We start from the raw sequence: 26,005 nt of genomic DNA on the forward strand, positions 1-26,005 counted from the left end.
CAGTTCATCGTCCAGTGGCGGAGAGAGGTATGCGATGTTTGCACGGCAGTGGGGTACTCTGTCAGGTAGAGAACGGGGAAAGGAAAGTCCAGGCTACTTCGGTCCAGCTGGCCTCCCCCTCACTTCTCCAACACTCCTTGGGCTTCCTCACTTTCCTGTCTCGACTGCACCAGACAGGATGTCTGCTGTGAGCCAGTAACCCGTGCCTGGTTGGACCTGTCCACCGTGAGTCCCTGCGGCTCCCCTCTGTTGGCCTTGCCCGCCCCGGGCCCTCCTCCCAGCCGCTGCAGCTGTCCTGGGCCTCCTCCAACTGGCTGTCACCCCCGGGCACCAGTACGGTCCCGATTCCACTGCAGCCTCAGGCTGCAGGTGCGACCCCCCAGGTGTGCGCCGGGTGCTGTCCCTGCTTCATCTGTGCTTGCCGGCTTGCCCCCTTCCCCTCACCTGCAATGCCTCCTCTTCCATCCCCCCACACTCTGAAGAACAGAACCTTCAAGCCCTTTGAGAAACATCTACGATTCCTCCCCAGCCTTCACACTCCAGCTCCGGGCCCATCTCCTTCTTCTGGCTTCCCTGATGGCCGAGCCAGCACCCATCCCTTGTCCTTCCTGAGCCGGGACCTGTTGTGTTTTTCTGTTTGTGGGCCTCCCCCGCACACCTGGCCTGAGGGGCAGGGACAGGCTGCTGTGTCTGCCCCCGGCACCCCCTTGGCCCTCACCTGGATGCCAGCGCCTTCGGGGACCATGATCTTCCACACGCAGTTGAGGCTGTTGAGGTACGGCTCGGGGAAGCCGGGGGACAGGATGGTGCCCCTGCGTTCCGTGAGGTTGCCGCCACAGGGCACTGGGAAGGAGGCCGCTCTGGTCTCTGTGGGTCCCCAGGGGAGCCTCCCCGGCAGACCCCTCCCAGGGCCCCCGGCCTCGCTGTGACTCCACCCCTGGCTGGCTTCCCCATGCTGGGCCCCAGCCCCGCCCCCTCCCATGGCTCCTCCCCATACGACCCTCCTGAGGGACCTGGTTCCCGCTCCCCCGCCCCCATGTCCCGCCCCCAGCAGCCCCCACTGCTCCTCCTTGCTGTCTTCACGCCGACCCACAGGACGAGGGCTTGGCTGGAAGGGGTCCCCCTCTGAAGTCACTCTGGCCGTTGGGGCTGCTGTGTGTCTTGCTGTGTGTTGGCCGGCCACCCTCGCCCCCAAGTCCTGGTTGTCTAGGACTCACCCACACACGTTGGGGCTGAGACATTCCACTGGGCCAAGGCCCCGGGAACAGGGAGGCACTCGATTTCTGGGGAGCCCTGCAGGGCGTAGCCGGAGTTGCATTCGAAGCGGACGGTGGCGCCCACCGAGAAGTCACTGCCCAGCCTCCTGCCATAGCGGGGTTCCGGCACCGAGCTGCACTGCGTGGCGCTGGTCCGGGGCACCGCTGCAGGGGACAAGGGCGCTGAGGGGCAGGCCGCACCCCTCTAGAAACTGGTCCGGGGATGGGCACACTGGGGGGCAGGAACTGGGTGGGGACCTGGACAGGCTCTGCGCGCTTTCCCTCAGAGCAAGGGTAGGAGGCTTTCTAGGATGAGGCCCAACTTACTGAAACATAGCTAGACACACAATGTTGTAGCACAGCTTCTGGAAACCATGGGAGGCACTGTGAGCTCCCTGGGCCCAGAATTTAGGCCCAGTTGTGCTCTCCGCCTTCCCAATGAAGGCCCGTGCCCAGTAGGGTCCCATGTCCCCTAACAGGGAGAATGGCCCTTCCTTCTCCCCTGACCCTGCTTTGCCCTCTTCACCCCATGTGCCTGAAGACCCTGCCCAGGGCCCTGCTCTCGTGACCTGAATCTCCCTTCCTCCTACCTACAGGGGCTAACAGGACCTTTGAACCCAGGCCCCAGGGAGGGTGTCCCAGGGGTAGGATTACCCCTGCACAAGGCAATACAGCTCATCCTGGGCGGTGGAATGAACAGGACCATTTTTGGAACCTGAGCCTTAGAAGAGTGGACGTCCTGCTGGACAGAGGGAGGCTGGGGCCTCCAGGTGGAGGCCAGGGCGCTCTAAGACTTGGCCTTTCCGGGCTCGTAAGGAAGGGAATGGACACTGATTAGCTGCTTCATGCCAGCTACTCTGTGAACTCTTTTTACGCCATCAGTGAGGTAATATGATCACCCTCATTTTACAGGTGAACAAACTGCGGCTCCAAGAGGAGTAGCTGGTGCCCAGTTAGAAAGTGACAGAGCTGGGACCCAAATCCACGTCCAACTCACTCCAGAGCCTGTGCTTTCCCCGCACCTTTACTGGGTCTTGCAGACAAAACCAGGTAAGAGGCCTGGGCTGGTCTTCCCAATGCCATCAGGACTGTGCCAGACAACGGGCAGTGGGGGTGTGTGCAAATTAGCTTCCCTTCTATGATTTCTTCCCTTATCCAGCATGGAGTTTGGTCCAAGAATTGTCTGTTGGGTACATGAATGTATAACATTCAACTGAATTTCAGGGAACTGCCCCACAAACCCGTAACTGCCCCCAAACACCCTAAGAATGAGGCTCAGACTAGGGGGTCAAAGGTCCCTGTTTTCTCTGAAGAACTGAGACTGCCTTCACACCGCCCACGTCCACGTCCTGCATACCTTGGTAGACAAAGTGGAAGCCTCTGGCTGGAACTTGGCCTTTGGCACTGAACTTAATGAGGACTTGATTGGAGGTGGCCAAGGGCAGCGATTCTCCTGCAGAGATAAGGGGCAAGGAGGAGAGGAAGACTGTGAGTCCAGCAGTCGGGCCTGGCGGGTAAAATCCTGGCCAGGGTGGAGGGGCTGCGCACACCCCACACAGCAGCCCCTTCCACCTCCCGGGTCTTCCTAAAATGAAACCTCACATTTTTACTGCAAGTTACAGTTTAAAGTTTACAGAAAGCTTTCATATCCGTGGTCTTAATGTTGACCCATGTCAATGTGAGGTTGGCTTTCAGTACCTGCAGTTTATAGATCAAGAAAGATAGGTTCAGATCAAATGACCTGCTTGGAAAGGAGAAAGCTTCTGAAGATGTGTTGACCCACATGGATGGGAGGAGAATGGCCATTACCAAACTGACTGGTGGTTTACTTGGAAAACTGATATTAATCTGATACAAACAAACAAACAAAAAAGGCACCAAGTTCTGGAAAGGAGGGTGACGTAATCACTGGAGAGTAACTGGCTTTTCCCAGATGCCCTGTGAGATGATTGACAACCAGAGTGATCATATAATTTATTGCCCATACCAGGACACTTCCGAGAGTCAAAGGGCATGCTATTAATAATTATGCTGGGACAACCAAGTGAAAGCTGGGACTATCCCAGGCAAAGCAGGGTGTATTGTCACCCAAACAATAACACAATAAAGTGGGGAAAGTCCACACAGACACAGGAAGCTAAGGAAGCCCAATAGCTTCTACATCAGAAGATAAAGATATATCTTCTGTTTGATGTGGTGCAGACAGACCTGCAGCTGTGAGGTGGAGTCCTGCTCACCATCACCTTCCTGTGGAAGCTGAGGGAGAATGTGGGGTGATGGGCAGTGGCATGACCACTCTGCATGCTGCCCCTCCATAGCCTTAGGGACCCCTGGGACTATCTGCTGACCCCACCGTCAGAAGGGAAGTAGGTGTTACAGAAAGCCAGGCTACATCACTTCAGGGAGGCTTGGAGTTGGAACCACCCAAGGAGCCATTGGGAGGCACATCTGGGGTCCACCAGTGCTTCCAAAAAGCCCATGTGATGCTACTGGCCATGGGGATTAGAGAGCCTTTTTCACAACACACTTAGATTTACATAGATCCCAGGTGGCTGAGCCTAGGAGTCACTGCCCAGCTAAATTCTGGCTGCCAAAGCAAAAAGAAACTCATGAAGAAAAGCTTTTCTTGATTTTCACCACCATCTCTAGTTCCTCCTCTCAATAAATGTGAGCAGAACAAACTCAACTTTTCCATTTTTCCATCATCTGGCCGGATACATGTGGAGTAGGACCCCCCGTAATCTCTCACAGGACCCATTTCAACTCCCAGTGATGGACGTATGCAGCTCTCGCTCTCCAGGAATAAACACACAGTAAAATCACTGGACATAAGAAAAGATTCCAAAGTTTTAAGGTAGGAGACCTCTCAGAAGTCAAAGCAAGTATCTTTATGTGAACTACAACAAAGAACAGGTAAAAATCTCAGAAGATTTTTAATAGCGGTTGTCACAGCATAAATTCAGCATTGTGTCTCTGAAATTAGAGGAAGATGCGTCAAAGAACAGATCTGAGATCAATAAAAGCTACAAAGAGATGAGAAACTCTAGCACATGGAGCTGGATTCTGCAGAAATTGAACAGCAAAGTGGAGATTAAATTTGGGAAATTCTTCCAGAATCCACAGAAAAAGGATAAAGAGATTAAACTAATGAGAGAAACGACAAGTGACATGGAAGACAGGCAGAAAAAAAATCCAATATGCATATATCAAGAATTCTAGAGAGAGAAGACAAGAGAAATTGAACGAGAAAAAATAATTTAAGAAGGAAGACAACTTTCTAAGCTTGAGAAAGGCTTGAGGTTTTTGAATGAGATTGTTCACAAAGTGCCGGATCTAATTAATGAAAAGAGATTTCCACCACAACAATCCTCGTGGGCTTTTCCATTTTAAAAATAAAGAAAAAAATGTGAACGGTTTTTAAAAGAGAAAAGCGTGGGTTGCCTACAAAGACAAAGAATCAGGTTGAATTTCAACTCATCTATAATATTAACTATTGGAATAAAGCAACCACTGCAGCTTTGAAATGTTTGTGGCCCATAATCTGATTTATAATCAGGTTGTCATTTATATGATACATCAAAGGAAAGGCATTCTCATACATGCAAGGTGACAGAAAGTACTGCAGTGAGGAGCCCTACTTTTAAAAAACGAACCAAAGTAGGGAAATCAAAAACTATCAGGGATAAAGACAACTAGGAAAATATAGTTAAACCCAATTAATTATTGTTAAAGAGGGAACAAAACTAAATGCAAATGGAAAAACTTGTTCTTGGGGAAGAAGTCCATAATTATAAAATAATTACTAATAACATTGATAAAGTCCAAATGTATCAGCAAAGCTTGGAAATTAGAGATGGGACAGGTATGAATGGAAACGTGAAGAAGCAAAAGCAAAACAAAACAAAACAAAGAAAACCCCAGAACGAACAAAACAAGGTGACAGAGAGCAGGCCACATGTTTCACTTACAAGTAAACTTCCTCTTAAAAGAAAAAGACTCTCAAAGAAAATGAGAAAAGATAAATCAGGCAAACACAGATACAAAATTGTTAGAAACACAGGAAGACAACAAAATATCACATTTGTGCTGGCAGACACTTTCACACAACATTCTCATTGATATATAAATAGAAAAACAAAATGAAGACTGTTGAGTTGTGGTCTTCAAGCTTTTCTTTTTCTCCCCCAGCCCAGCCTCAGGGACAGGGACACAGTTTACTCCCATCAGCACCAAAGGCTCATCATCAGTGTTTCTCTATATGAGGAATAAGAGATGATCTGAGGATATTGATATTAATGTATATAGGTCCTATACTTCTATTTCTCTATCCATCTATCTATCTATCTATCCATCTATCTATCCATCCATCCACCCACCTATCAGTCATCTATCTCTATCCCTATTTGTTTCTATTTCTATTGGTCGTTTACATTTCTATCTATCCCTATACCTATATCCATATTTATATCTACAGGTCCTAAGTGTATACCTATCTCTCTACCTGTACCTATGCTTATACTTCTATATCTATGGATATACTTATATCTATCTATCTATCAAGAGATTTTGAAAAAGCACCTTACCCTCCAAAATCCTGATTTACACTCTTGGATGAGTGTGTATGTGTGGGGTGTTCCATTTCATTGAGAACCACTGATATAATGGGTTTGAATAATAAAAATGAGTAAGCCTTGGACTTCCCTGGTGTCACAGTGGTTGAGAGTCTGCCTGCCGATGCAGGGGACACGGGTTCGTGCCCCGATCCGGGAAGATCCCACATGCCATGGAGCGGCTAGGCCCGTGAGCCATGGCCGCTGAGCCTGCGCGTCCGGAACCTGTGCTCCGCAACGGGAGAGGCCACAACAGTGAGAGGCCCGCATACCAAAAAAAAAAAAAAAAAAAAAAAAGAGTAAGCCTTATCTAATGGCTATTACAAAGCTTACTGAATCCTAACAGTAAATCTAGGAGGTAGAAGTTTTACTTTTTGCACTTTGCACATGAGGAAACTGAAGCTCGGAGTGGCCAAGGATTGTGACGGCAAGCACCTAGCATGCAAGTTGGAGAGTTGAGATTAGAGACCAGGCAGTGTGACCACAGGGCCTGAGCTCACCCCTTCTCTCTACGTGGACTCTCTACGCAACAGAGAACACACATTCTTCTCAGATAATTAAGGAATTTAAAAAAAGTCCTTGGCTACTGAGAGGACCTCATTGAATCCCCAAAGTAGAAATGGTACAGGCTGCATTCTCTAACTACCTGGCAATAAAAATAGAGATTAACACAAATGTTTAAATGCAACGGGAACAAAATCCAGGTTTTTGGGGAAAAAGAAGAGACATCCTTAAACAACTCTTGGGCAGAAAGAGTAAATCATGATCATGGGTTATTTAGAAAGTAATGACGATGAAAATAGTACATATCAAAATTTATGGCATGAAGCCAAAACTATGCTTAGAGGTGAATATATATATGCTGTAAATATGCTTCTTTATTACACAGAGAAAATAAACAAAACTCTCAATTCAAAAAGTTACAACAAGAAGAATAAAATAATCTGAAAAAAGGGGGAGACGTTATGAAACAAAAGCAGGGTTCAGTTAATTATAAAACAATAACAAAGTCTACAGAAGAATTGATAAGTTGAATATAAAACAGAATGAAGCCAACAAAATGAAACAAACTAAACAATATAAAACCTCTGGTCCAGCTGAGAAGGGCAACTATGAATATACCATTCAGTCTGTGGAGCTTGTTATTATTTTCTAATTAATTAACCTCTGCTTTTGTTTCATGACATCTCTCCCCCTATTTTTCTTCAGATTATTTTGTTCTTCTTGTGTATAACCACCAGTACAAAAGAGATTAAACATCATCATAGGATATTATGTAAGCGATGGTGTTACATTTAAAGTAACCACAAAATAGATTTTTTTACTGACATATAAAATATTAACATTGATGTATACCTGACTAGACCAATAACCATGGAAGAAAGTAAAAGAAAAACTACTGAAAAGAGATAAAATAATGAGACAAATTTATTTTCAGATGACATCGCTTCTTGCCTAGAGGACCCAGGAGAATCAGTTGGCAGTGTTAGCATTATTATGGAGGGTTCAATGACTTTACAAGATGAATATACCTCAAATATCAGTCTTCTAATATACTAGCAAAGACCACTTAGAAAATATAATGGTGGGGCCGGCAGGTGATGCCGGGGGGAGACTCATTTACAGTAGCAGCAACAAAAATTCCACAAAATATCTAGAAATAAAGTTAACAGAAAATGGATACTGCCTAAATGAAAATTATAGCACCTTTCCAAAGGTGTTTTTTGTTTGTTTCTTTCAAAAGATAATAGAGAGACATGCCATATTCCTAATGGGAAATAGAGTTACTATTATAAACATAGGAGTTCTCCCCCAATTAATCTATAAGTTTAATGGAATTCCAATGAAAATTCCAATGCAATTTTTTTTAACTTGATATAATATTTCTAAAAGTTATTTGGAAGCAAAATTAAGCAAGAATAAAAAATTCAAAATCAAGAATGACAATGGCGGGCTTCCCTGGTGGCGCAGTGGTTGAGAGTCCGCCTGCCGATGCAGGGGACACGGGTTCGTGCCCCAGTCCGGGAAGATCCCACATGCCGCGGAGCGGCTGGGCCCGTGAGCCATGGCCGCTGAGCCTGCGCGTCCGGAGCCTGTGCTCTGCGGCGGGAGAGGCCACAACAGTGAGAGGCCCACGTACCGCAAGAAAAAAAAAAAAAAAAGAATGGCAACGGGGACTTACAGAACCATATGTTTAAAATTATTATAGTGTTAAACATTATTATAATGTTACACTAATTAAAGCTTTTTGATACTGATACAAGAATAAACAGAGGAGTCTAGAAACATACCTTTAACTTTATAAAAAATATATGTGAATCTGGCATTTTGAAAATTTCATTAGAACAACTGATTAACTAAATTTGCAAGATGTTGGTTAGGTGTTCCCTAGTTCAAATAATAAATCAAAATAAATTCCAAAGGTATTAAAAGAAAAAATGAAACTAAAAAAAGAAGTAAAGGAAAACCCAGAGGAATATTTATTTAGTCAGCAGAAAAGTAGAGGAGAAAACTATAACAGAAAACATTGATAGATTTAATATCATGGGAAACTTAGATTTTCTGACATTAAAACCTAACCTGAAGAAACTTAAATGGCAAATGACAAACTATAGGGGAGGGTTTTTCATAGCATATACTATACATAAGAGGTTTTTATGGCATTTAATATATATAGCTTCTAATAATATGGAGCTCTACTAAATACATACAAAAATAATTTACAAGTAAATTCACAAATAAAAAATTCATGGGCCAATAATTACATTATACAAGGTTAACCTAAGTTGTAATAAAAAAAGGCAAATTAAAAAATGAGATACCGTTTTTACTTTTCAAACTGATGATGTTTTTGTTTTCTTAATTACCTAGTTTTTGTGAGAATAAAACATGCCCCCTTTCTTTTTTAAAAATATCTTTATTGGAGTATAACTGCTTTACAATATTGTGTTAGTTTCTGCTGTACAACAAAGTGAATCAGCTATATGTATACATATACCCCCATATCCCCTCCCTCTTGAGCCTCCCTCCCACCCTCCCTATCCCACCCCTCTAGGTGTTCACAAAGCATCGAGCTGATCTCCCTGTGCTATACAGCAGCTTCCCACTAGACATCCATTTTACATTTGGTAGTATATATATGTCAGTGGCACTCTCTCACTTTGTCCCAGCTTCCCCTTCCCCTACTGTGTCCTCAAGTCTGTTCTCTGTGTCTGCGTCTTTATTCCTGCCCTCCCACTAGGTTCATCAGTATGGGTTTTTTAGATTCCATATATGTGCGTTAGCATAAGGTACTTGTTTTTCTCTTTCTGACTTACTTCACCGTGTATGACAGACTCTAGGTCCATCCACCTCATTACAAGTAACTCAGTTTCATTCCTTTTTATGGCCAAGTAATATTCCATTGTATATATGTGCCACATCTTCTTTATCCATTCATCTGTTGATGGACACTTAGGTTGCTTCCATGTCCTGGCTATTGTAAACAGAGCTGCAATGAACATTGTGGTACATGACTCTTTTTGAATTATGGTTTTCTCAGGGTATATGCCCAGTAGTGGGATTGCTGGGTCATATGGTAGTTCTATTTTTAGTTTTTTAAGGAACCTCCATACTGTTCTCCATAGTGGCTGTATCAATTTACATCCCCACCAACAGTGCAAGAGGGTTCCCTTTTCTCCACACCCTCTCCGGCATTTATTGTCTCTAGGTTTTTTGATAATGGCCATTCTGACTGGTGTGAGGTGATACCTCATTGTGATTTTGATTTGCATTTCTCTAATGACTAGTGATGTTGAGCATCTTTTCATGTGTTTGCTGGCAATCTGTATGTCTACTTTGGAGAAATGTCTGTTTAGGTCTTCTCCCCATTTTTGGATTGGGTTGTTTGTTCTTTTGTTATTGAGCTGCAAAAACATGTCCTCTTATTTGTTGGTGAACAAAATGGTAAGAACTTTCTGGAGCGATATTTGACAATCTTTATAAAAAGCCTTAAAGATCACACATTTCCTTTAACTTAGCAATCCTACTTCTAGATATTCTAAGGTAATAGAGATGTATACAAAGATATATGTATACTGTACTGAATTACTATTCATGAGAGTGAAAAATAAGAAAACAATCTAAATGTTCAATAATAGAGAATTCATTACATAAATTTTAAATAACTATATGATAGACTTTTATACAGCATTTAAAAATCCTATTACAGAGGAAAATAAAAAAAGAAATGCTCACAATGAACATTTAAATAAAAATATGTATATTGTTGTGTTCAATAAAAAATGTAAAAGATTAAGTCCAAGTAGATATAAAGACTGGAGGGAAATACACTCCACCTTTTCAGTGGTTCTTTCGGGGTGGTTTTTATTTTAATTCTCTACACAATTAATTTGTCTTGCCGCTAAGTTTCCTACAATGAAAGTGCAACATGTTTATCATTAGAAAAACAGGTTGGGTCTCAATATCAACCCACAGGGGAATGCTATACCACTTGGGGGGGTGTAGACACAGCTTGGGGTGAGGGTAGCCTCTGAAGCTTCCTTCTATGTGGTGTCATCAGGAGCTGACAGCAGCAGCGTACGACAAACACAAAGGTGTGGCTCCACCGTGGCCACGCCCTGCTCAGGTGCCTCCCTCCTCCTTCCCCTCGACGCCCCGCCCACCACCCTCACCGTGCTGGCCCAGCCCTGGGTACCTGTGTGGGAGCCCGAGAGGGAGCCGAGGAGCTGCGAGTGCGGGTTGTGGCCGTCATGCACCTCCACCACGTCGTTGAGGGCCGTGTAGAAGAAGGCAAACTGTCCAAACACCACTGCGGAGGAGACACGGTGCAGAGAGCTCAGGGGCAAGGCTGGGCGGCCGTGCTGGGGGGGAGCCCTGGACAGCTGGAGGAGCAGGGCGACCTCAGAGGAGGTTGTCGGTTCATAGGGCTAACTGCTTGCTGAGCCTTTCCACTGGCTGATTAGACACTGGGCACAGGGATGCGGGGACCTGGGAAGGATCGGGCTGGCATTCTCCACACAGGTCAAGATGATACTGTGGACTGCACGAGCAGCCAGGCTAACCCTAGTCCTTTCTCAAGTTGCAGTGGCAGCAGCTACTCTAGGAAAACGAAGAGCTTTCCGTAACTTCCCCGTGTTCCATGTTGACCTCAGGACCCTGTATTTTCCTTCACTTTTTCTTCGAAGATCCAGCCAATGAGGGCATCCCCTGGATACAAGATCCCACACATTTACGAGGCATGAGGGTGCTGAGTAGCAAGCAGCCTTCTCCTGAGGAAGGAGCAACTGTCCATGGAAGAGGCAAACATCTCTACCTCATTTCCCTCCGGCAAATCCAAGGACAGAGGCAAAATGACATGTATTGAGCACCTGCTCTGTGCTGGGTACCATGCTTGCCATGCACATCATCTTCTTCAACCCTGACTCTTCCAGATATCTGATTTTATAGACAAAGAAACTGAAGCTCAGAGGTTGAGTTCCCCAAGGCCACTCAGCTAGCTCATGGAAGGGGGTTGAGACCTCAAGGAGTCCCCTTTCAGACAAGACCTAAGGGCCCTGCCCTTTGATGGCTATCACAGGGTCTTTCCTCAACTGTCCCATCTCTGCCAGTCACTGCTGGAGAGGCTGGGGTTACTGACCCTGCGGGGCCATGGGGGGCACAGCTCCATTTCAGACCCTGATACATTCTACCTGCCCCGGTCTCCCGTTTGGCTGGGTGCATAAGAGACAGTCCAAAGTGAAAAAAAAAAAACGCTTAAGCAAATAGATAAACAAAATAATTTCAGATAGTGTTACATTTTAGAGGCAGTGAGAGAAAAGTGATAAGGCAAGGCAGTCCACTTCGGATAGGGGATCAAAGAAAGATCTATGAGGAGAGGGTGTTAAGGCTGAGACACAGGCTGGGGACAAGTATTTCCGACCTGAGGCAAAAATCTGCACCTAAATCCCTGGGCTTAGCATCAGTAAAAAAGAGAAGATGCTTGGGACAGATCACGACCCCTCCTAGAGTCAGCTCTCCACATACAGGTTCCAGCTCAGTGAAACTGCCCAGCCTTGCCTGCAAAGGCGTGAGCTCTTTATTACTGGAGGAATTTTGCAGCCCAGCTATCGAGGACTCGGCTCTGGGTGGCAGGGGGGACTGGACAACCTTTCAGTACTTTCCTAACTGTGATCCTACAGGTCCAAAGCTCCCGCCACACGCATGTGCCGGGGAGCGTGTGCCCACACACACGAGTGTGCAGGTGCTGGTGTGGGAGTGGTGCCCGACGGCAAGAGCTGTGGGTAAAGATGGGGCTGGGAATTTACAGAGGGCAGAAAACACGTCTCTCTCATCTCTGCAGCTCTGGCTCCCAGCAGAGTGCGAGGTCCCTAGGAGGTGCTTAATCAATGTTTGGTCAATGATCAGGCCCTGCCCTATGCTCGGTCCATCCTAGCTCTTGGGAAAAAGCAGCCAGTTCTCTGCAGGCTGCCCCATCTCAGATGGTCAGGATATATATACATGACCTTTACCCCACTAACGCCAACTCTGTTTAGAAATAGCTGTTCCTCTTCCTACAAAGAGGAGATCCAGGGAGAAAGCGGCCCGGCCAGTCACTGATTGCCCGGGTACAACCAGCCTGTGACCCTCAGGAACTTCCTGAATCCTCCAGAGCTGCCAGGACTCTTACCTGTCCCACTGCTAACCAGGTGACAAGGCTGGCTTCTTTTTGCCGGGGCCTCTTGGAATCTGAAGGTTTCTCTGCCTTTCCAGGGCCCTGACCTGCTGCTCTCTTTTTCTCTTGCTCATCCTACCAATTGCTGCTGGACCAGGCTCCCGCTCACAGACGGAACAGTGGAATGATGGGGCGCCCAGCTCTCTCACCTGTACGTTCAAGTCCAGCTCAGTCCCACTCCTTTCCTTCTTCCTGGCCCTCCGCCACCCTCCCCTGGGTTCCCAGTCGGCCTGGGTCTGCAGCACCTCTATGCAGACCCGGGCTGGGCTAGGGAGCCCCCGGTGCACCCTGCCTTCCTTCTGTCCTGGCTGGTCCCTCCCTAACCACCCCACCATGGTTCCAGCAGGCCTCACTGGTCCCTTCCTCCCGTGTGTATCAGGAGTGTACTCTACAGCCCACTGCAGAGCAACGGCACGCAGCTGTCCTCTGAGGGAGACTGCTCGGCCCATTGGCACGATAGGAGTGGAAACAATTTGGAGTGGAATTGGAAGGCGTTGGAAAACATAAACAAATATACACAAAATCCATACCGTAGTCCTTGGGCACGGTGACAAAATACAGGCAGATCTGTCCACTGGTGTAGTTCTGGGGGTAGTTAGGGGACAAGACCACTCCATCTGAACCCACATACTGTCCCCCACAGGGGGCTGAAAAAGAAATCAGGTAGAGGGCCAGGTGACCCCATGGGCCTCTCATCAGCTGTCCATCCTCTGTCTCTGCTCACTCTCAGCCTGACCTTCTGGCCCTGGTGGGGCTGCCCTGAGGTCTGAAGCCACTAATGTGGAGGAGGGGAATTCTGGGGACATGCCCTGCCCTGCCCCGCCCTGCCCCAAGACATCCATCCCTGGCCTGGCATGTGGCCTGAATCCCCCCACCACCCCCGATGCTATCAGAGGCCCTCCTGGGTGCCGGCCAGTCCTTGTCCTCTAACTAGTGACACTGGCATTGGTCCCTGGAGGCCCAGCCTTCGGGAGCACTTTAGGAACCTCTTCTGCCTACAGGTGGGACCCGGAGATGGTCTGCCACCCCACGGCTGATGTCTGCACCTGGACACTTAGTGTCTGCATGACTAAGGAGCAGAGGTTTGCCCAGAATAGCCCGCTGGGAGCAGACAGCTCACGCGACCCAGCCATGGTCCCAGTCCCACGAGGCGTGGACCTCAGAGCCAGCCTCTCCCACCTGGGCAAAGGGGCCTCTTTACTTTTCAACTTAGGTGGCCGCCATGCTCCTGAAGTTCCGGCACTCCATCCGATCCCTTTTGTCAAGACCCCATGGCTAACCCAGCTGCCCTTGGAGTTAGCCCACCCTGCTGGTCTTAGTTTTACACATCTGAACCCTCAGTGATTTCCCCTAGGACCGGGAACAATCTCAGGGTCACTTTTAGATTCCCCTCTCCGTGGTGTGGGCTGCTGGCATGTCTTGGGCCACCGCTGAGGACATCTATTGGAGTGGGGGTGAGGACACTATGTGATCTGAGAGACATGACACATTGACGGGGACTGGTACACCTGGGGAATTTCCAGCCCTTCTCATTCATGGCGAACCCAAGGAGCCCTCCTGTGAGGCCCATATCCTGCCTGCCCCTTCCCCTAGCCTCCAGCCCCTTCTGCCTCTGGCATTCCCTAGTTCCCTCCACCACAGCCCTGGGCTCCACCACCTGTGCACACTGGCTGGGGATGATTCCACACAGGCTTCCCATCAGGCCCCAGGATGCAGCTCAGGGTGGAGAAGCCCTCCACCTCATAGCCCCCCTGGCAGTAGTAGGTGATGGAGGAGCCCAGCTTCAGGTCGGACCCCACTCGTGTGCCGTTCTTGATGGGACCAGGATCGAAACATGACTCCCGTGGGTTTTCTGGAAAAAACAAACAAACACGTACATACACACACAGACACATATACACAGAGAGCTCATAAGTGGCCTAATCCCAGGGCACAGCACCTATGGGGAGACCCTGACTCTGATTAGCCACAGAGCGCATGGGGATTTGGGGCCGATGGGTGTATTCTCTTCAAGTCTGGAAACCTCTCTAAATTTGGTTACAGACTAGGGCTGGAGAATGAAATAATGCCATTTGCAGCACCACGGGTGGACTCAGAGATTTTCATACTAAGTGAAGTAAGTCAGACAAAGAAAGACAAATATCGTATGATATTACTTACATGTGGGATCTTAAAAATTATACAAATGAGCTTATTTACAAAACAGAAACAGACTCACCGACTTTGAAAACAAACTTATGGTTACCAAATGGGAAAGGTTCATGGTGGGGGGATAAATTAGGAGTTTGGGATTAACAGATACACACTATTACGTGTAAAATAGGTCATCTACAAGGACCTGCTGTATAGCACAGGGAACTCTACTCAATACTCTGTAATAATCTATATGGGAAAAGAATCTGAAAAAGAGTGGATATATGTATATGTATAACTGAATCACTTTGCTGTACGCCTGAAACTAACACAACATTGTAAATCAACTCTACTCCAATACAAAATAAAAATTAAATTAAAAATTAAAAAAAAAGAAAGAAACTAGGGCTGGAAGTCATTTTGGAGAGTGCAATCTCCCTCTTCTCCCCGCATTCTTGCCCTGACGCACAAAGGAGGGAGTTGCGGCTACACCTTTGAGGCAGTCCCTCACCCCTGATTCACTCCTCCCGCCGGGGAGGCATGTGCTGCTCTGACCGGTGGGAGATGACAGTCCTAGGATCGTGTCTCAGTAGTGACCGGGTCCCTGTGGTGAAGGTCAGGGCTTAGGCACAGTCTACCTTTGCTCAGCTTTGATCCTGTACACTCAACATGGCGGCCTCCTGGTTTTCTGTCTGTGGGGGAAGCGGGGACGCTTTTGGAGATGCTTTTTCTTCTCTTTCTTTTGCTGAGAGCGGTGTTGCTGGCTGGGTAGGTAGGTGGAGCTGATACCAGCTTTGCAGGCTGTTATAGCCATACCTTGCAGGCACTTCTGAGTGTATGGGTACTGATATTTAGATTTAGGAAGAAAGTAGGAAACCCCATTTTAGCCTCTGGGATGAGTCCAGATCTCCAATGCAGTTTTCCAGGGCTTTGCATTGGGGTACTGAGCGTTTGCCAGATTATTAAAACAGCAGTATTTTTCCGTTTGACTACTGATGCTTATATGTCTTCCCAATCAGGCATACCATGGCTGCACCTACGCTGCATCCACTCTGTCCCTGGGCACTGGACAACAGTGAACTTGATGCTTCCCGAGCCACTGAGTGTATTAGCTGGGGCTCCAAGTCTCTGGAGAAGGACACTCACTGCACAGCCTCCCTCCCCAGCAGCTGGAAATCCCGAACAGCTCTTGGGAGCCAATGTTCACATCCACCCACTGCTGCCTTTCCTCATCCTCCTTCTTCACGAACCACTGATGGTCAAGAGGCCTGTCGTCAGGGCTGGACAGTGTCAGGAGAATGCGACAGAGTATCAGGATACCATCGAAACCCTGGAGGCTACGCTGCGGAAGGGTCTAGAGATGGGGATTCACAAAGAGGTGCCGACAGCCCTTGCAGAAGGAACCAGAAATTCAAAGAGCAGATTTAAGGAGGAAAGACCCAGAACACAAGGGATCAGAGTTCAGAGATGAACAGGTCAGGAGGAATTTTGCTGAGGTCTGTCCTTGTCACCTGGGTACCTTTAAGCTGCGTGTGTAAGAGGCAGTCATAGCTGTGAGGGTGTTGCTCAGCCCGTTGACTGATGGGATGGGACTCTGAGTCTGTGATTCCGTCAAGTCTAGACACCTGCATTTGTGCCCTGATGGTGGGATGGCCCTGCTCGTTGCTTTTGCCTAGAGCTTATTTAGGATGGAGCAGTCCTGGATACATTACTAAATTTAAACTCAAGTGGGATCCAGAAAATGGCTCCTTACCTAACAGAGGACCCCTCAGTGGTTTCCTCATGTGCCCTGTCATGTATCACCTTGTCCCCCACATCGAATCTGTCCTCCCCCAAAGTGTAGTGGCTCTGGCCAGAATGCAACTGACCATTGGGTGGCCCATTTGTGAATTGCAGAGATACAGGGAAGTGTCACCAGGTCTTCTATTTCATCTGTCTTTTTTATAAATTCAGAGTGGGTCAAATCTTATTTGAAGTTCAGAAAAATTAAGTAACTTGGAACCAAGTTCACATAGCTCATAAGAGGCAGAACAAGCTGTGGCCCTCAATATCCATCCCCCCACTTCATCCTTATAATGGAACCCAGGTTTTTATTCAGAGTATCAAAGCCCCAGCTAAGATAGATACCTTCCAGCCTCCCAGGCAGCTAGATCTGGCCAAAGAGAAGTAAACACAGTCAGGTCAGGTCATTGCCTTCCGTCTCACTTAGAGTAAAAGCCCAAAACCTTACAAGTCTACAAGGCCCTGTACCTCCTGCCCCAGTCCTCCCCTCTATGACCTTGATTCCTATTGTCCCTTTGCTAGCTTTGCTCCAATCACATTGACCTCTGCGTACAGAACATTTCCCCATCCGCACAGCTCCCCTGTTACCTCTTTTAGGACTTAGCTCAATGACCCTTCCCTGATCAGCTCTTCACAACTGTGATGTTCCTCTCCCCAACACTCCCCATCACACTTCTCTGTTTTATTTCTCTGCACTGAGGTCAATATTATCTCGTGCACCAGATAGCTACCTTATTTTCTCTATCTCCCTCCACTAGAATGTAGGTTCCACAAAGGCAGTTTTCCAGTCTTGTTCATTGCTGTGGTCCAGTGCCGGGCATATGATTGGCACTCAATAAATATTTCTTAAATGGATACGTGTGGGACTTCTAGAAAGGCTGCTTAAGGGAAGGTGACTCAGGTGAGAGAATGCTCAATGACCCTTCCTTCTTTCCTCCCTTCCTCCTTCCCACAGTTTGGAACTCAGACATGATGGCTGGACCTCCAGTCACCACCTTGGATGCTGAGATAACCCTGGAGATGGGAACCACGCAGCAGGGTAGAGCAGAAAGACAAGGGGAGCCTAGGTGGAGCCACTTCGACAGCCCTGGATGACAATACCCAGATTTCTTTTACAGGAAGAAGAATAGACTTCTACCTCATATAAACAACTGTGCTTTTGGGTACCTGGCACACTAGCATACCCAGCTGGGTATGACTGCCCCGAACTTTACACTGTGTCAGAAAGTCCTTTCCTCCCTTCTCTGTGTGGCAAACTCCCACACTTGTCAGCGCCACCCTCTCCTGAGCCAGTGTCCCGAACGTTGCCTTCTCTCTGATAGAATTCCATTTCTCTGTTTTTGATTATCTTGGTAGGTTGTCTAAGGGTATTTCTTTCTAGTGGGTTCTGAACTCCTAGAGGACAGAAATCAATCATCTGTTCTTCTCATGACCCTGGCAACTAGCACAGAACTTGGCACTAGGGCTCTATCTGGCGCATAATAGGAGCTTAATAAATGGATGCTGAGTTGATTGGCTGAACAACTCCGGGCTTAGAAAATCAACAACCACATCAAAGATCCGACTACAGATTCTATTCTACCATGGCTCACATGTCAGAGCAAGATGAGCTCATCATTCCAAGCACCATTACATTAATAATAACGACAAGGCTAATGATAATGATGATAGCCCCTTACACAGGAATATCACTTCGTAATTTTCAAAGCACTTTCCAATCTGTTATCTTATTTGTGTCTCACAATAGCCTTTGAAGCAGGCAGGGCCAGGTACGCTTCTGTTCCGGTTATAGATGCGGAATGTGGTGATCAGAGAGGCTAAATGAGTTTTCCAAGCCATTCAACTATTAAGAGGTAGAATTAAACCCAAAATCAGGTCTTCAGGAGGCCAAACCAGGGCTCAGCTGTGAATGATAAAACTAAATGACTAAAAAAGCATGATGATAATAATAAATAAGCCCCAAGCCCTCCAAAATGGGAAAATAAAAAGAACTAGATTCTTTTTGCCCTAATAGATAAGGCCCATTTCCAAACACCGTAACAGCAAAATACTGAAAATAACAACCCAAACAGTAAGGAACTTGTTAAAAAGGTTGGATTAGAGCCATCCACTGAAATATAAGCAACCTTTGAAAAGAATAGCAAACGTCTTTGACTACTAATATGGAAAGATGCCCAAGATCTATTGCTGGGCAAAACCCAAGACAAAGCAAAAAAAAAAAAAAAAAAAAAAACCCAATCTATGTTACAGTTTAGTATATATGGTGTGATCCCCATTCATACAGAACAGGGATCTGCAAACTACAGTCCACTGACTCGCTGCCTGTTTTTGTAAATAAAGTGTTACTGGAACACAACCATACCCGTTTGTTTAACATATCGTCTATGTCTGTTTTAGCATTACAACAGCAGAATTGATAGCAACACAGACCATCTGGTCTGCTAAGCCAAAAATATTTACTCTCTGGTCCTTTACAGAAAAAGTTTGCCAACCTCTGGTATAGAATGTACGTTATTTATATGTATATAAAACATCTAGGATGAGGTAACAAACAATTAATATTGGTACTTCAGGGGATGGTAGTATTGGGAGATGTTAAGTTTTTAGAACACAGTTTATATGCTTCTGTATTATTTGAATTTTCCCAACAAACATGTGTTACTTTGAAATAAGCATAAATGAAGAGATCTTGAATTTAGAAAGACAGACCATGGGAGAGCTGGGTGGTGGGAGTAGTCATGGCAGGAGCAGATGTGGAAAGCCGGTGGTAATTCCTCGGCCTACAGTGTTACTTCCAAGGGCTTGAAAGAGAAAATAGGTACCTTTTAGTACCTTTCAGTAAAAGTTGACTCATCTTGGCCTCTCCTGAGTTATTTCAGATTCTCTAACACTTGCTTTGAACTCTTCATCCCTTGTCTGAAACCCTTCCCACTCTTGCTTGTACACAGGGGGCTTCTTCTCAAGCTTTAGGTCCACGTGTTACCTGCTTGGCGAGGCCTTCGCCATTCTGAAGTGGGCTCCGCATTTCTCTTTCTTAGGATAGTTTGCTCTTTCCTAACTTATGCTTCTCGCTTCTTGTTCGTCTCCTTATTTACTGTCTGTTTCCCTCACTCGCCTTTACATTCCCCTCGGGTGGGGACCCTGACACCTTTGTTCACCTCTGTGTCCTCTGAATCCAGCACAGGGCATGGCATGAAGTAGGAGCTTAATAAGCATTTGTTGAATGAATGAATGGTTACCAGACACGTGTATGGATGTCCTAGCCTGCCCCTCCCTCCCCAAGAGGAGGCTACCACACTTGCTGCAAGATAAGAATAAAGGTCCCTCCCACCCATCCTATTGGTTTCTCTGGCCTGAAAAAAGACACTAAACCTCCCTGGATTTAGTTATTTATTTAGTTATTTAGTTTAAATTTAGTTATTTAGTTTAGTTATTTATTTTTAATAACTGTGTTCAAAAGACAGGATCCTCCTCCTTCCCTTTGCATCCTTCCAGCAGAGGGTAAAACTACCCAGGAGGCTGCATTCAGATGAGAAGTGTACCAGAGCATGGTGTAATAGAAATCCACAGTTGACATGACTGAATTCAGAATCACCTCTTAGAAGGCCTGCCCAGAGATGACTAACACAGCACAGCCACCTTCCAGGAGCAACGGAACAGAGACATCTACAAATCCACCCCACCCACCCATCTTTGCCTTGTAATCAGGTGGGCTTCCAACATCCCATTTGTAGTAGAAATGCCTGTCCATCTAGGATGTGAACTCCACGGAGGCTGGGACTTTGTTTTGTTCCCTGCTCTGTTCTTAGCCCCTATAACAGTGTCTGGCACATAGTAGGTGCTCAATAAATATTATTGAGTGAACAAATGAATCAAAATGCCTGATCTGCCTTTGCCCCTTATGCAAAAGCCTAATCCACCACCTAATCCACCTAATGACACCACTCAGTGGATACCTGACTTAAGCTTGTCAATCTGATGGTCCTTTGGGATTCGGAGTTGCGCCACAAACTGGGAAGTAATTCAAAGCCAAGAGTGAGGCAGCCCTACTGTCCTAGGAGAATGGAGAAGCAATGAAAATTGACCTGCAGAGAAAGGCGAATGTAGCATGTACTCAGAAAGGAGCAGGGAGGAGACAGAGTGGCCCTGGAGATGGAGGAGGGTGATTTCAACCTCCGATTTTCCCATCCTGATTGTAATCCCCTTGGGAGGTCATGCTTCCTGTCCTTGGGCTCTTGTATTCTAAAAATGTATTCCCTTTCGGTGTTAAGTGAGAGTGAGTGTTTATCATCTGTATTGTTAAAATACAGAATGCTCTTTAGCTTAAATCAGTTTGGCTATTAGTTGTTTTCTTATAATAAAGTCTTCTTTTTGTCTCAACTTGGTTTAAGTGTTTCTGTTTTTCACATTTTTTTAATAATAAATTGCTCCTTTTTCTGCTTAAGTTGGTCTGAGTGAGTTTCTTGATATGAACTAAATGATTCCTCACTAAGATGGGATGAAACTCTTTCTGCTTCCCCCTTGGGAAGCTGGTGGGAAATGGGGAAAGGCTCCTGGTCTGTTCACCTTGGGTCAAAGGAGGAGTTGACCTGGGTCAGAGAGTGGTTTTCACTGGGCTAAGCCCAGCTGAGTCTGGCAACACCTCTCCAAGTCGGTCCTCAAACACCTCCCAGAGCAGAACCCTTGAAGCCACAGCTCCTAGGAGACCCAGGTCCTCAGCGTTAGTGGAGCCCTGGATCTCTCTGCCTTTGGACAGAAGATGGCTTCTAGATAGAGGAGGTCAATTCTTCTTTTCCTAAGAATCCACACCTGCCTCAGTGTGCAAGTCCTCCATGGGCTACCATCTCAATCCAGGGTGTTCTATGGACTCGCAGGGAGTACAGTGTCTAAATTCTTTGCCATGGATTGGAGAAGTATACAGGACACACATACACACACATCACGAATATTCATATATTTCCCACACTCATATATATATATATATATATATATATACGTATATATATAAATGCCACACTCCCATATATATATGTGTGTGTACAAAACATCATATTCATACTTTATATCTTCAATAAACAGAAAAGAAAATCTGCTTCATTCTACTGGGCTAGCCCCATGAAGAGAGGTTTTCCCTTCCAAACAAGGGCAGAATGAATGTAATAGGCATCACCCAGGAAGAAAAGGCAATGGAATGGAAGAAGTTGGATCAAAGTATGTGACAACTACCTACTGGTATGGGGCACGCTGCTAGGTGCTGTGCCTATTGACCAGCCCTCACAACAACCCCTTCCTATGGTGTCACCGTCCCTCTTTGACAGACAAGGAAGGGATGTCAGGGAAGTTAAGTAACTTGTTTAAGGCTGCACAGGTGATAAGTGATGGCAGTTTCCCCTATACAGATATTGAACATGGGGGAATATCGTCTAGTCCTTGGGATCCAAGAGCAGAGTAGACCCATTCCAGGAATCCACGGATCCTGCGATATGGAGAAGGAGACCACGGGATAAGACAGGGTGTCCCTGGGCTCCATCAAATGGGCTACCTGACCAGAGGCTAGGGACATAGTAGAGGGATCACCCATGTTAGGAGGTGTGTAATCTGAGAAGGAAGGAAGGAGGGCAGCTCCAGTTCTCACCAGGTACCTCCCACCCCAAGCAGACACATTTATTTGGCACTTGTACCACAGATCCTCATAAGGTGGTAGAGGGTGCATGGGGGGGTGGTTGTGCCTCCCCCTCCCCTCTCCCCAGTAATTGGCCTCCTTCAGCTGCTTGCCTAGTTCAGATGGCAGCCCGGAAGGCTTTAGTCTCTGGAGCTGTGTGTTGGATCTGAGGACCTCTCTAGATATGGTCTTGGGCCAACAGCTGAACGTGGAAGGGGCTTCTTTGGGAAAGAGGACCTAGAAGTGTAGCTCTAGCACATGGATTCATGGAGAAGACTTGGGGGAGAGGTGGCCACAGCCAGTTTGCCAGGAACTAAGTGACCAGGGAGGAAGCTGAGGGAGTTTCTGCCCAGTAGCCACTGTAACCGGGGATGATGAAATGCAGTCATCTTGTAAGAGGCTGGAAGTGGTGACATCTGGGGTAAAAGTTTAGAATCTCTGTGATGTAGAAGACCCACCAGGTGGGACGAGTCAGGTGTGGCTCTGGTCATTTAACCTTTAACCTCAAGTGGCTGGGGTTAAAGGATATCACTTGTGGTGGCTCCAAGTGCCATGTTTGTGCAACTTCTGGCTGTGCTCAGCCACTTGAGTGTGCATTTAATAAAAGATGCAGTTGTGCAAGGTTTAGGCATTGGAAGGATCGGGGGGCAGGAAAATTGAGGGGACTGATGAGAGCGTGATTAAAGAGATGAATAATAATAAAACGCTGCTGATGATACGGCAGTAGGGATGGTGGTGGGCGGAGCAATGGGGTTCCCAGGCTGAGTCTAAGTCATGCCTTCGGATAGAATCCCACAACTCGTGACTGTGTTTGTTCCGACATCAGCGTGTGGAGATTGAGTACAGGAGGTTTATCGAATGGCAGGTGTCTGGAGGAAGACAGGATGGCAAAGTAGCCACTCCCCAGGCCAGCCCCCTGAGAAAAGATGACCACAGGCAAAACATTCTCTAATTTGCACACCAAGCACCTTCTAGAACTGTATCTGGCACACAGCAAGCGATGGAGGGTGACGAGGATTTCGGTGAGTTGATGGATGTGAACTGCTCAGGACACTGCTGGCAGCTGGCAGGCGCTAAGTTAACTACCATTATGACTGGGATTGTTTGTGAGCTCGTGTGAGATATCCCCAGGAGTTGCCACAAATATTCAATTAAGAGACACTTTAAAAGGTTGCTGAGGTCCCACATTATGCAAGTGGGGGACATGAGCCGGGAGCTTTTTAATTTTAACTGGTACTGTGACCCCACTTGTACACACAGGCTGACGAGGCCTGGGTGAACCTGGGTTACAGTAGCAATAATAAAATCGATCATCTCAATAGGATCTACAGAGTGTTTTAGTCCATATCGGGCATTATCCTCACACATTTCATTTATACGTATAACATATCTTCTGCAATGTAACTATTATTACCACCATTTCATAGATGGAGGAATGGGTTCCAAGCTCACCAATCAAGCAAACAATGGAGCTGGGGTTTGGATAACGGGGCCTGGGCTCGTTAGAGAAGAAGAAAAGGTCTAAGAGAGAATAGCAGAGTAGAAGAAAGCAGAGCGCTCGAGAGCCTGGAATACACCTGTTGCTGCTACCATGTGAACATTACAAAATGTCTGGAAGGTACCGGAGTCCAGACCAAGGGCTTTAATGTGTGGACTCATCAATTATGTTTCTGTGCTGTAGGAATTATTCCACCATTATCTTACAGATGAAGAGATGGCGTTTCGGAGCCGTTAAATAACTTGCTCTGGGCCACACAACAAACACGAGCCGTGCACCCAGTTGATCTGTCAATGCTCTTGACTGGGCAGGACCAAGACCTGTTTCTGTAAGCAAATTGTTATTAGAACACAGCCATGCCCGTTGCTTTCTGTTCAGTCTTTGGGTGCTTTCATGCTACAAGGGCAGTGCTGAGTAACCGAGACAGACCGCGTGGCTCGCAAGCCTGAACTATTTACTGCCTGGCCCTTTAAGAAAAAATTTGGCACCCTCGGCTCTCGACCCTCACACTCTTCATCTTGCCTTCATTAATCTAAAAGCAGAATGAGAATAAAAGGATGGGATAGCTGGAGGGATGAGAAAATGTGATCGGGAAGTATCAGAAAGCATCCAGTCTACGACAAGGAGCTAGAGGATAGCCGAGGAATGGCCTTGGGACAAAGGTCCAGGCACTGTGCCCCCAGGAGCTGGATGGGCTGTCCACATGGGTGCTGAAGATATCCAGGAGGGTGGGATGCTTTGGGGTAGACAGGAGGACTGAGCCTCATATCAGAACCCTCAGCAAATGCGGGGGCGTGGCAACAAAGATGTCAGCTGATGGCATGAGCTGGGTGGGGTTCTGAGACTCAAGAAGACCTAGGCGTGATCTTCATAGAACAAGGAGTGAAGGGGAGTAGTGACATGGAGGCAGAAATGAGGTGCAAGGAGAACGTGAAGCCCCTTTTCTCCCAGGCCTGGGACACCTGGGTGTGAGGGACTAAGCCACCCAGAGGGCCGCAGAGAGGCAGGGGCTCTGCAGGTAGCAGCGGGCTCCCCGTGATCCCGTCCAGCGCTCTCCTCGCCACACTACACCTTCCCCATCCCTGGCCAGGTCTGGCCAGCCCTGCTCTCAGTCATCTCTGCTCCCAGGGCCCTCGTCATCTCTGCTCCCAGGGCCCTCGTCATCTCTGCTCCCAGGGCCCTTGTCACCTCTGCTCCCACGGCCCTCGTCACCTCTGCTCCCAGGGCCCTCGTCACCTCTGCTCCCAGGGCCCTCGTCACCTCTGCTCCCAGGGCCCTCGTCACCTCTGCTCCCAGGACCCTCGTCACCTCTGCTCCCAGGGCCCTCACCTGTGTAGTCGATGACGAAGCCGGCGTTGCTCACCGACGCATCGCTGCGGAAGGCGAGGAAGAGGCTGTTGCTGCTGCTTTCGATGCGGCCTGGGAGCTGGGAACCGTAGAAGCTTCCTATGAGGGGGCTGAGAGAGTCCCGTCCATCGTAGATATGGAGGAAGTCATAGCCAGGCTCCAAGTTAAAGCTGGGGAACAAAAACATCCCGCCCCCATCCCACTAAGGTCAAATAAAGACGGTACTGGCCTCGGGTTCGACGGAGGGACAGGGCCTCCATCCCCCCAGCGCCCAACCCAAGACCTACTGGTGGGGAGGGGGAGGATGAAGCCCCCGTGACCTCCCAATAGGGAGAGAAGGTGGATAAGGCAGCCTCGGGCGGAGGAACCAGATTCTAGCATCGGTGTCCAGAAAGCTGGAGTTGAAAACCTATTTTAGCTGGAGCTAAAATATTTTAAAAAATCGAAATATATTTGACATGGCATGTAAATTTGAGGCATACAACATGTTGATTGGATACATTTGTCCATTGTTATATGATTGCCATTGTAGCAATAATTAGCACCTCTGACACATCACATAATTATCGTTTCTTTTTAGAGGTTGGAATGATTAAGATCTAGCCTATTAGCAAGTTTGATGATGATAACACAATATTGTTGTCTATATTTACTACACTGTGCACAGAAGGGAAAATCAGTTACCAGCTCTACACACAGAGTGGTCAGAACCCAGGTCTCTTACCTGCCTCTAATGTCTTTGTACTGTCCACGTTGCACCCCCTTTCCTGAGGGGAAAGAGCCACGCCACGAGCCATTCCCAGGCAGGAAGGGGCCTATTCTGATGAAGGACCCTCACTTTGTTCCTTTACCCTGGGGGCTGGTTCTCAGCTCTCCTCAGGATCTGCTCCCATCCCACTCCTGGCTCTCACAGGTATGCCTCTTTCTCAGCAATCCTGACCTTAGTCTAGGAAAAAACTCATTTTACAAACTGTCTTAGCTTAGCAAACTGAATATTAGAGTTTT

At 47.2% G+C, this 26,005-nt stretch overlaps 1 protein-coding gene across 1 annotated transcript in view; it reads right to left on the minus strand.

Annotated features, from left to right (window-relative positions):
* Positions 1–26,005, minus strand: part of CSMD2 (CUB and Sushi multiple domains 2) — a 661,952-nt gene that overhangs the window by 119,728 nt on the left and 516,219 nt on the right. The window contains exons 29-35 of the mRNA XM_032640663.1: positions 24,983–25,170; positions 14,236–14,430; positions 13,109–13,225; positions 10,563–10,676; positions 2,614–2,709; positions 1,218–1,421; positions 719–843 (exon numbers count right to left, since the gene is read on the minus strand). Coding sequence (XP_032496554.1) covers positions 719–843; positions 1,218–1,421; positions 2,614–2,709; positions 10,563–10,676; positions 13,109–13,225; positions 14,236–14,430; positions 24,983–25,170 — 1,039 coding nt within the window. The remainder of the gene's footprint in view (positions 1–718; positions 844–1,217; positions 1,422–2,613; positions 2,710–10,562; positions 10,677–13,108; positions 13,226–14,235; positions 14,431–24,982; positions 25,171–26,005) is intronic.

The sequence above is a fragment of the Phocoena sinus genome, chromosome 1 (assembly GCF_008692025.1).
Source record: "Phocoena sinus isolate mPhoSin1 chromosome 1, mPhoSin1.pri, whole genome shotgun sequence".
Taxonomy (NCBI): domain Eukaryota; kingdom Metazoa; phylum Chordata; class Mammalia; order Artiodactyla; family Phocoenidae; genus Phocoena; species Phocoena sinus.